This window comes from Siphateles boraxobius, unplaced genomic scaffold (assembly GCF_051911475.1).
Source record: "Siphateles boraxobius isolate OS27281-9 unplaced genomic scaffold, OSU_SipBor_1 12, whole genome shotgun sequence".
NCBI classification, from domain to species: Eukaryota; Metazoa; Chordata; class Actinopteri; order Cypriniformes; family Leuciscidae; genus Siphateles; species Siphateles boraxobius.
Window position 1 is genome coordinate 12,028,322 of NW_027508722.1, and position 12,460 is coordinate 12,040,781.

Genomic DNA, 12,460 nt, shown 5'->3' on the forward strand with positions numbered 1-12,460 from the left:
TATATACAATTTTTAACATTAATGTTGCAATTTCATGCATTGTTCTGAATTTCGCAAAAGGCTAATTTTCATCCACAGTCTCTTGGCAGGTCATCACTAACATACTTCCTATAAATGATAAAATAACACAAAACAATTTCTACATACAATAAAACATACATAGCCTAATAAACATACATTTTAGTCTGTTTTTAAGATTATAGTAGTCTGTGAATAATGTGTTGTGTTTCTGTCATAAAAGTTACCTGGAATAAAGTGTAATCTGTAACAGTGGGAAGTGTCCTCTTTTTGCTCTTATATCTCTTATATTGTGATCTTATAAAATTGAAATCCAGTCACTTCTTTAGAACTATTCGGACAGGACATGAGGTGGTTGGGAAAATTTGCATGCAAATAAAACATGTTTTTTTGTTTTTCTGACCCAGTTACAAAACACAACCTTGATAAAATTGTTAATTTTGTTTGTTTTTGGTTTATCAATAGCAGAAGTATTCTCTTGACTGTCTGGAAACCCACTACCTAATACCCTTTTTTTCAGGACCTTAATATCATCCTTGTCTGTGGCAATAATAATGGCGGATTTTTCTACCAAACTCCTCTCTACAACAATATACTGGAGATCTCAAATATAGTAAGGATAATATTTGTGAGCATATCGTTTGAGCAGATTTTATCAAATAATTATCAAATAATCAGATTTTGATATATGAATAATTTTCTTTTTTCCCCAGCCAAACAATTTCCAGGGTTCGATACAGTCAAACTTGATTCAGTGTGTTTTCACCATCCCCATAGGCACCGGTGGCATTGCTAATTTACAAATTCCCATATTCCTTGACATCCTGAAGGGTTCAACCAATGGTGAGTTTGCCACTGGTTGTTATACGATATGTAGCAAATGTTAAAATAAATATATTACATAAAAAAGTTCTGTAATGCAAATACAGTGGGGTCTAAATGTCTAAGACATGGAAAATTTGGCATTTAAAATAATTTACAATAATCATAAAAATAAAGAAATTATATTTGGTCCTTCCAAGTCCAGAAACAGTCTGCTACCATATGCAATGGCAAATGCAACAAATCTGGGTGTTATATTTGATTCAGATATAAATCATTAGAATGCATTGATTTATCAAATCAGTTTTGTCGATAAAATAGCTTCTACTTAAGAACCATTTACAAACTTAAATCATTTCTGACTTTTCATGATTTGCTAAAAGTTATCCATGCTTATATTACATCAGGAGCAGACTATTGCAATTCTCTAGGTCTTTACCACATCCCCAGTCCTCATTAACACGCTTGTACTGTAGATAGTTCAGAATGCAGCTGCAAGACAGTTGACTGGTACTAAAAAGCATAATCATGTTACTTCAGTTCTGGACTTGTTTCATTGGCTCCCTTTCCATTTTAGAATTCAGTTTAAGCTTGTACTAATTGTTCATAAAACTTTGAATGGGTTTCTGTCCTTTGTGCAGTACTTTGGTCAATGCAAGCTTTGTGTATATGTGCTTTAGAAATAACATTTACTTATTTTTGTAAAACAATGACTTAAAAATGGATAAAATACTGGACTTGTAATACTGCATGTGGACTTGTGAAATATTTGCACAATATATATATATATATATATATATATATATATATATATATATATATATATATATATATATATATATAGCATATTATAATTATGAAATATGTAAATGTTTTTATTCAGTTTTCACAAAATACATATATATATATATATATATATATATATATATATATATATATATATATATATATATACTGTATAATATGAATTATAGTGGGGGAAATGTATAAAACATATGCAAAATAGCATTTTTACTAGTGGCCTCAGACTTTTGGTCCCAACTGTACATGTATAAACCCTGAGCTGATTATAGACTGCCATTTTGCAATTTGTTTTAAAGGAACTGTGCTGGGAGCACCAACAAGTGTACTTGAGTCCTCTGTTCTGGTTAATATACTTAATGTCAGTTCTACTAATGTTGTAAGCACTACACCTGGCACTACAGCTAACACCACAGCTGGGACCACAGCTGGCACTACAGCTAACACCACAGCTGGCACTACAGTTGGCACTACAGCTAACACCACAGCTGGCACTACAACTGACACCACAGCTGGCACTACAACTGACACCACAGCTGGCACTACAACTGGCACTACGGCTAACACCACAGCTGGCACTACAGCTAACACCACAGCTGGCACCACAGCTACCACCACAACTGGGACTACAGTTGGCACTACAGCTAACACCACAGCTGGCACCACAGCTACCACCACAGCTGGCACTACAGTTGGCACTACAGCTAACACCACAGCTGGCACTACAGCTAACACCACAGCTGGCATTACAGTTGGCACTACAGTTAACACCACAGCTGGCACCACAGCTACCACCACAGCTGGCACTACAGTTGGCACTACAGCTAATACCACAGCTGGCACCACAGCTACCACCACAGCTGGCACTACAGTTGGCACTACAGCTAACACCACAGCTGGCACCACAGCTACCCCCACAGCTGGCACTACAGTTGGCACTACAGCTAACACCACAGCTGGCACCACATCTACCACCACAGCTGGCACTACAGTTGGCACTACAGCTAACACCACAGCTGGCACTACAGCTAACACCACAGCTGGCACCACAGCTAACACCACAGCTGGCACTACAGCTAACACCACAGCTGGCACTACAGCTAACACCACAGCTGGCACTACAACTGGCACTACAGCTAACACCACAGCTGACACTACAGCTGGCACCACAGCTAACACCACAGCTGGCAATACAGCTAACACCACAGCTGGCACTACAGCTGGCACTATAGCTAACACCACGGCTGGCAATACAGCTAACACCACAGCTGGCACTACAGCTAACACCACAGCTGGCACTACAGCTAACACCACAGCTAACACCACAGCTAACACCACAGCTGACAATACAGCTAACACCACAGCTGGCACTACAGCTAACACCACGGCTGGCAATACAGCTAACACCACAGCTGGCACTACAGCTTACAGCACAGCCCACACTGCTGGCACCACAGCTGGTACTACAGCTGGCACCACAGCTAGGACTGCAGCTGGCACCACAGTTAGGACCACAGCTAACACCACAGCTAGGACCACAGCTGGCACCACAGCTAACACCACAGGTAGGACAACATCTGGCACCACAGCTGGCACCACAGCTAACACCACAGCTAGGACCACAGCTGGCACCACAGCTAACACCACAGCTAAGACCACAGCTGGCACCACAGCTACGACCACAGCTAAATCAAATGCCAGCATCTCACTCAGCTTTCTGAGTCATGGTAAATACATTTCTCCAAAGTTTTACAATGTTGTATTAAATCACAATTTATTCAACAATAACATTTATGTTATTTTATGAACGCATACTGTTTAAATAACGCTCTTTGTTTGTTATGACTTACAGCAGCAATTTGCCTTCTCAGTATCTTCTTGTATCTGATCTGATGAGACCCGAGAGAGACCTGAGGACTAATCATATGGATAGGTATTAACGTTGGCATGTTTTTCAAAAATATTCTTATTTCCATTGGATCTTTCTTTATGTGATTCTTTCTATAAGATTATTCACACACATATAAGTAACCAATGTGTTACTTACTAATGTGTGTTTGACATATACATATGATGGACACATATAAAGGTCCTCTAAAATGATTTACTGATAGTGGAAATGATCATGAAAATGTACACTTGTATTTTAAAAGAGATTTGAAGTTACATAAATTATTTGTTAAAAAAATACATAAATAACAAATATTACTTGAATTACTCGGAATATCGTGCAAAAGTTGATGATTATGGCTTACAGCTTATGAAAACCCCAAATTCAAAATCTCAGAAAATTTGAATATTACATGAAATCAATAAACAACAAAAAAAATATTTTAAATACTGAAATGTTGGCCCTCTGAAAAGTATAATCATGCATATGTATATAGTTATATCTACTGAATATATTACTCTCACCTTTTAATTTGATTTACTGAAATACACAAACTTTTGCACGATATTCAATTTTTCGAGTTTCACCTGTATATACAATTAAAGGGATAGTTCACCAAAAAATGAAAATTCTGTCAGTAATTACTCACCCTCATGTTGTTCCAACCCCGTAAGACCTTCGTTCATCTTCTGAACACAAATTAAGAGATTTTTGATTAAATCTGAGAGCTGGATCACTCCTCCATAGGATTCTAAGGGATTGAAACTTGCCAGCCCCGAAAAGTTGTTAAATACATCGTTAAAATAGTCCAAATGACTACAATGGCTCAATCTTAGGTTAATCAAATGATGAGAATACACAAAAAAACTAACGACTTTATATCAACTATTAATTTCCTTCTCTGTGGGCCTCTAGTCAGTTAACGTAGTGTGATTTTGTAGAGCTACGTCACACGTATACTCACTATTGGCCGACGCTGGTCGTGTGGGATGCGTGTGATGTACAACACAGAAGCACTACGCTATGTACACTACGTGAACTGACTCGACAGCCCACAGAGAAGGAAATGAATAGCATATAAAGTCGTTATTTTGTTTGTTTTTCGCACAAAAAAGTGTTCGCGTCGTTTGATAAACTTAAGATTGAGCCACTGTAGTCACTTGTACTATTTTAAAGTTGTCTTTAATAACTTTTCGGGGGCCGGCAAGTTTCAATCCCTTAGAAGCCTATGGAGGAGTGATCCAGACCAGCCCTCAGATTTAATCAAAAATATCTTAATTTGTGTTCTGAAGATGAACGAAGGTCTTACGGGGTTGGAACAACATGAGGGTGAGTAATTACTGACATAATTTTCATTTTTGGGTGAACTATCCCTTTAAATACTATGTTATTAAAATGATTTTGTTGGTCAATCTTTACTTACTCTAAATAAAAACAACTTTGAAATTTATGTTTATTGTGATGCCTCTTTAAAGTGCCCCTATTATGTTTTTTTTTCAAATACCTTTCATGCAGTGTGTAATATTTTGTAATTCTGTCTGTGAATGTAAACGGTCTGTAAAATTGTAAAGTCGAAAGTGCACGATAAATAAAGTTATTGTCTCTCAAAAGAAAGAATCAACCCTGAACCACCTAAATGAGTCGTCAGGAATTACAGTCTCATGTTGCATCCCAATTCGCATACTATCCGTCCTAAATAGTATTTTAATATAGAATTAGTATGTCCCAAATCGTAGTATGTTGAAATGACTATTCCAAAGATACCCTGATGGCCTACTATTTCCGTTCAGAATCCAAAGTGCAGATCTATGCGCACTCTACAGCTAATATTGCCAAAACCCAAATTGCGTTGGACGAGGATTTGATTAGAACTACAAACACAAGTAAAAAGTGTTAAAAAACTACAGACATTAGAGTCCGGCGGTTATGTAGAAAGGTTTAGATTAAGAGGTTTGAGTAATAATTTATCAGTGCCAAACCTTACGAAAAACTTTTATCTATTTTATCTGCAGCAGCATTGTGAACTTTTGTTAAGATACATTTAGCCATTAACTTTTAAACGCATTATTATATACAAATTGCAAACACATGAGGAGAGTCTCTGCATGAAAGAATCACTACTGGCAGATCAACTTGCTACAAAATTTCTCTCCGAAACAGTAGGAAATTAAATTAGATTGGAGTGGAGTATGGAGTATGAATTGAATGGAGTATTTTAACTGTGACAAGATGATTGACAGGGCAGTTTACGGTGACAGGATGTGTGTAATAGTGACAGAGCTGTCCGTTAGAGATGACGTGATAGTATGTCCCAAAGCTTGCCTACTCTTTTGCTACACACTCAAAAGTAGGTACTTTTTCTTCACTAAAAAAATTAGTACATACTTTTAGGGCGTAGTATAAGTAGGCGAATTGGGAAGCAACATCACTTCCGTCACCTGCATATTTAACACGGTAACACATTTGCATAATGCCAGCCTATGGTCTTCATTGGCTGCCCTCAAACAGCATATATTTTGACCCACAAACTCTATAGCTAGTTTATGTTGTGTACATGAATGGAAGAATGAATGACACACTTGCTGTTCATATGTACTACTGTGCACCCAAAGCGCTTTACAATCATATAAGGAAATCTCTCCTCAACCACCACCAGTCCACATGTTGAGAAAATTGTGTTTTCTGCTCTGCAAAAGCAAATTCTCTTTGTAAACACTTCCAAAGGATGAGGATGTGAGAAGTCAGTGGTTCAATTTACCACAGTACCAGCAGTATAATCTTTTGAAGATTTCTTCTCAAATCTCTGTGAGGTCTAAAACGGATTTACAAAATGCTTATCCATTAGAGATTAGAAAAGTACCCAATTTATTTGGACCAATTTGCTCCTCAGAATCACAACCTGTAAGTAATTATTGATGTATATCATTTCAACCCGGTGTTCAAAATACTTAGTTTTGTGTTTTATATTGTGTAGGTCTCCGGCAGCTGTGGGTCCGCTTTTACCTGCAGATTGCCTGTCGTTCTTACTACTTTGAGTAATGATAAATAATTGAGCAAGATTTGTTTTACAAACTTTAATATTTCATCAGTCATTCACATTAGTGCTCAGCTAGCGTAAGCGCTGTTACTGCAGTTACTGCATGTGCACTGCAATAAGTAAGGGATAATGTACATCCAGCAGGTTGTTCTCTCAGAATAACCCCCGACAGGGTTATGAGGACCAGACGCAGCGAAAGCGTGAAGGGGGTTATTTTGAGAGAACAACCGGCTGGATGTACATTATCCCGCTTATTACACTGCTACTTGCCACATAAGTAAATAATTAGACACAAAATATTGATCTGAATTGAAATATTGTATTAGGTCATTAAACGTGAAGCATCCGCAGAGAGAGCAGTTGCTAGTTCAAACTATTTAAGTGATACGGTATACAATCATACCACTCATTACACAGCATTTCCGTGAGTCCACGATACAGGATGGAATAATTAAATAACTGTACACAAAGAAAAAACATTTCTAGCTATGTACAGCGCTGCTGACTTAAGTAACCCGGATGAGCTTGCGTTATCTGCTTTGAGAGGTTATCTGGTGATAACATACCGCTGGATGATGCGATTGACCAATCAGAATCAAGTATTCCACAGAGCCGTGTAATAAATTAGAAATATACAAATTGTTGATGGACATTACACTTGTTAATGCTGATGGTGAGGAATTACAATTGCAAAATCTCATACGTACGTCATACTGAGTGGGAGTTTTTTTTTTCAGACAGTGGTAAACCAATCACAACATACTGGGCCACCTGGCCAATCTGAGTCGAGTAGGCTCGCAGAGGAATTTAGAGAGACTTAATCTTAAGTTGTTTGAGAATCATTGAAAAAATGTTGTGATGTTCAATGTATATTATGAGAAAACTGAAAGACGCGGTGGGAACGCCCCTGCGTTATGCGTCGTGAAGCACGTGTATAATCAGTTCAATGGAGAGATAAGACGTCATTGGCAGGTGACGTCATCGACCAGGAAACAATAGGCTTGTCTGAGATGAGCAAAATCTGCGCAGAACCGATCACCGGTGATCAGCGTGTAATGCATGGCGGTTAGAAATGTGTCCGAGTGCGGTCCGCCTTGCTCTGATGTCATGCTGACGTGTGTCAAAAAACTCTCGCAAGCGCAAGGCGCACATGTCGGATTCTGCAGTCGCGCGCAGTTGCTCTCCCCCCGACTGCGCTGATCAAAAGCATGATGGGAAACGACTTGCTGACGACACAGCTTAATGTTGATGTGTTTAAACAACCGTGATGTATTGTTCTCTTTTAAAATGTTTGATTTTAAAACTCTGATATCATGTTTTATGTGTATATGTTATGTGTGCATATTCCCAAACTCTCGGACAGTGCGATCTCTATGGGTTATGCAATGCCATTTTATTATAAAAAAAAACAACAACACACACACACACACACAAAAAAACCCACATAGCCTATGTCTGTATTAAAGAAAAAATGATTGATAAACACTTATTTGGAATGGAATTAAATAACAAATACTTTGGGTGTCTTGTTCATTATATTTATTTTCATATCAAAGCAACAAAACTTAAATGACATCCAGTTTATTAGCAACACTGTGAACGAGCGTGAATCGCGTGAATCCCGCGATATCCATCATTGATCTTGCAGGTGTCAGATCCACTGCGAGAAGCGAAAACATCTCGGTTACGTATGTAACCCTAGTTCCCTGATAGGGAACGAGACCAGGAAACTATAAAGCACCCCATAAACACAAGCGCAACAGCTTCTGATAGGCCTGAAGGAAGCGCTAGCGGGAATGCCGGGAGTATGGTGGAATGACGCAGCGTCTCGTTCCCTATCAGGGAACTAGGGTTACATACGTAACCGAGACGTTCCCTTTCAAGGGAACTCGAGCTGCGTCATACGCTGTGGGAATGCTAATACCCACGTCGTCATAGGACCAAGTGACCGCCATGTGAGAAGTAGCGCACAGAGGACGAGAGCACCTGTGCCCCAGGGGTAGAACTTAAGTCTAGGTCGTAGAACTTAATGAAAGTATGCGGTGAAGACCATCCAGCCGCATCACAAACGTCACTGAGGGAAACTCCTGACAGTAAGGCTTTAGAAGCCGCCATACTCCTGGTACAGCCAAAGGTGAAGGCTGACCAGCTGACTCATAGGCAAGTGAGATAGCCTCAACCACCGCCTTGCTTATTCTCTGTTTAGACGTTGGGACACCCCTTCTTGGGTGGCCCAAAGCACACAAATAGTTGTTCTGACTTCCTCCACAGGGCAGTTCTGTGGAAATAGGCGTCTAACGCCCTAACAGGGCAGAGAACATTAAGTTTCTCCTGGTCAGACGACAGAAACGGAGGAGGACAAAAGGCCTGCAGAACTGTAGGTCTAACAACATTAGTAGGGACCTTGGGAACGTAACCTGGTCTAGGATGCAGAAAAGCCTTAACCATGCCAGGCGAAAATTCCAGGCACGAGGGTGAAACCGACAGAGCCTGCAAATCTCCGATTCTCTTTAGTGAGGAGATAGCAAGAAGAAAGATAGTCTTAAACGTGAGAAACTTCTCAGGAACTTCTTCGATAGGTTCAAGAGGAGCTAGGGAAAGACCTTCTAATACGATGGCCAGATCCCAGGCCGGCACCCTCGTACGAACTGCTGGCCTCAGCCTCAGTGTGCCACGAAGGAAACGAGTTATAAGTGGGTGTCTCCCAAGAGAAACTCCACTGAAAGGGACGTGGTAAGCAGCCAGTGCCGTCACATACACCTTTAGTGTGGAGGGGGATAGCCCTGTGGAGAAGCGCTCCTGCAGGAATTCCAGCACTGCACCCACTGGGCAGTTAACTGGGTCCTGCAGGTGCTCTCCACACCAAGAAGTGAAGAGTTTCCATTTCAAGGCATAAAGCTTCCTCGTTGATGGAGCTCTGGAGTGAAGAATGGTCTCAACAACCTCGGTTGAGAGACCAGAGTTCATGAGCTGGGCCCCCTCAGAGGCCAAGCCCACAATACTGGGCGGGGGTGAAATATCATGCTGCCCGCCTGAGAGAGTATATCCCTCCTGACCGGGAGCTCCAAGGGAGAGCCGTCCAGGAGAGAAATCAGGTCCGCAAACCATACTCGGGCCGGCCAGAACGGGGCTACTAATAGTAGGCTGACCCCGTCCCGGCGAACCCTCTCCAGAACTCCAGGTAGCAGAGCAATCGGGGGAAAGGCGAACAGACGTGGCCACGGCTGCACCATAGCGTCCAACCCCAGAGGGGCTGGATGGCTGATGGAAAACCACAGATGACAATGCATGGTCTCCTTGGAAGCGAATAGGTCCACCTCGGCGCGACCGAAACTCAACCAAAGGAGCTCCACCACCTCCGGAATGAGTCTCCAATCCCCCGGCCTCGGCCCCTGTCTCGACAGGGAGTCTGCTACCACATTCAAATACACAGGAAGATACATTGCTCTCAGAAATAGTAACCTCCTTTGGGACCACAGGAGGATCTGACGGGCCAACTTGTAAAGCCGGTGAAACCGCAGGCCCCCCTGATGATTTATATAAGAGACCACCGACGCGTTGTCTGACTGAACTAACACATGATGACCTCTCAGGTCTGCTAGGAAGTGTTTCAGAGCCTGGAACACCACCAACATCTCTAGACAATTGATAAGCCGTGATAGATGATGGTCCTGCGACAGCCCTTGGGCTGGACGACCACTCGTGACCGCCCCCCACCCTGTGAGGGAAGCATCCGTCGTTAGCGCTACGCGACGACAAAGAGCCCCCAACACAGGCCCTTTGAATAGGAACCAAGTTTCTTTCCACATGACCAGACCACGAAGGCAGCGCCGCGTGACTTTGACCGTGGGGAACGGATTTCCCCTCGGGGAGAATCCCTTGGTCCTGAGCCACCACTGTAGCGATCTCATGTACAACAGGCCGCAAGATATAACGTCGGACGCTGCTGCCATCAGACCCTACAGTCTCTAAAACTGTTTTACAGTAAGTAGCTGGCCTAGCTTTACTTGTTTCACAGCTGAGAGAATCGAAACGATGCGGGTCGGAGCGAGTCGTGCCTGCATCGAAACCCAAACCCAAACGACACCCAGAAAAGTGGTCTTCTGAGGAGATAATACACTTTTCTTTGCGTTCAGCCTCAACCCCAACTTCCTGATATGAACGAGAACGACATCTCAATGTCGAACCGCCATCTGCTCTGTCTGAGCTAAAATCAACCAATCGTTGATGTAATTGAGGACACGAACACCCTGAAGCCTCAGGGGCACTAGTGCTGCGTCCATGCATTTCGTGAAAGTGCGGGGAGATAAAGCTAGGCCAAACAGAAGAACCCTGTGCTGGTACAACTCGCCCACGAAGGCGAACCTCAGGAACTTCCTGTGTTGTGGAAGGATGGAAATGTGGAAGTACGCGTCCTTTAGATCTATCGTGACAGACCAGTCCTCGGATCTGATTTGTGACACGATCTGCTTGATAGTGAGCATCTTGAATTTTGGCTTCCCTACCGAGCGATTCAATAGGCGCAGGTCTAAAATTGGACGCAACCCCCCATCCTATTTTGGAACAATGAAATATCGGCTGTAATAGCCTGACACCACACTGGGAGGAGGAACCCGTTCTATAGCCTCCTTTTGAAGGAGTGCTTTCACCTCTTGTTCCATAACCAGAGCCTGCTCGGGGCCCACCACTGTAGGCAGAACCCCTCTGAATCTTGGTGGACGACACCTGAATTGGATAGCATAATCCCTTTCTATTGTCTGAAGGACCCAATGAGATATTCTTGGAAGGCTTTTCCACTCTGCCAGAATTCTACTAAGGGTACCAGTCTCTCGAGACTGGCCTCTGGTGTAACTTGAGCAGCAAACGCAGCGCCCTGTAACGGCACACCGGCAGGGAACAACTGGTCTAACCGCTCTGAAACACTCCTCAGAGGGAGCGAGCGTCCCTCGGGAAATCGCTCGCTGGGACCTTCTGCGGCCCGGCATGAAGGGGGGGTTGGCAGAACGGGCCCCTGAGGGCACCAAGGAAGAATGGGCACCATAGAAAGAGGTGAACACCTTTCCGCCTCGGTGGGGACCACCCTCAGTGTCCTGCGCACCGTGGCGCCAGGACTTCTTCTTAGCCGAAGCCTTCTTAGCTAATATAACTGTCCTCAGATCAGTTCTATTACTGGGAGATTTCGGCTGAGAGTGACAGAATTTACAGCATCGCCAAATAAACCCAGGGGGGAGAGAGGAGTGTCTAAAAGGAAAGCTTTTTCTTTTTCTTTTATATTTGTCTGATTTAATCACAGATGTCTTTCTGCGGCCACCAGAGCTGCCATAGATCGACCCACTAGCTTGGCCGACTCTCTGGTTGCGCGCAGGGATAAATCAGCAGCCTGACGCAGTTCGCGAACCACGTCAGCACTGACCTCCTCACTCTCACTCACGTCCCTCAGCAGGTCAGCCTGGTATGCCTGCATAATAGACATAGTATGCAGACATGACGCAGCCTGACCCGGCGCCCAATACGCTTTACCCACAAAAACCGAAATATTTCTAATAGGCTTGGTGGGTAATGCCGGTGCCTTTACAGAAGACGCAGCCTCGAGGGAGAGAAAACTCGCAAGCGTCTCTCCACGCGAGGCATAGCCGAATAACCAAATGATTTTGCCCCCACAATATTAGAATATGTTGAAGTCTGGGGACTAAACACTCTATATGACACCGGTTTTTTCCACGATTTCGACACCTCAGTGTGGAGATCGGGAAAAAACGGCAAGCACCGGCGTGGAGGTTGCACTCGTGACGGCAAAAATCTCTCATCTAATTTTGATTTAGAAACAGACTCCTGTCTAGTCACTGGCCATACAATGCTGAGTTTTTCTACAGCTCTTGTTAATACCTCCA

General features: G+C 42.7%; 1 protein-coding gene across 1 annotated transcript in view; it reads left to right on the forward strand.

Moving 5' to 3' along the window:
* LOC143715966 (uncharacterized) overlaps positions 1-12,460 on the forward strand; it is a 139,502-nt gene that overhangs the window by 86,705 nt on the left and 40,337 nt on the right. Inside the window, exons 7-8 of the mRNA XM_077207924.1 lie at positions 2,008-3,368; positions 3,494-3,521. Coding sequence (XP_077064039.1) covers positions 2,008-3,368; positions 3,494-3,521 — 1,389 coding nt within the window. The remainder of the gene's footprint in view (positions 1-2,007; positions 3,369-3,493; positions 3,522-12,460) is intronic.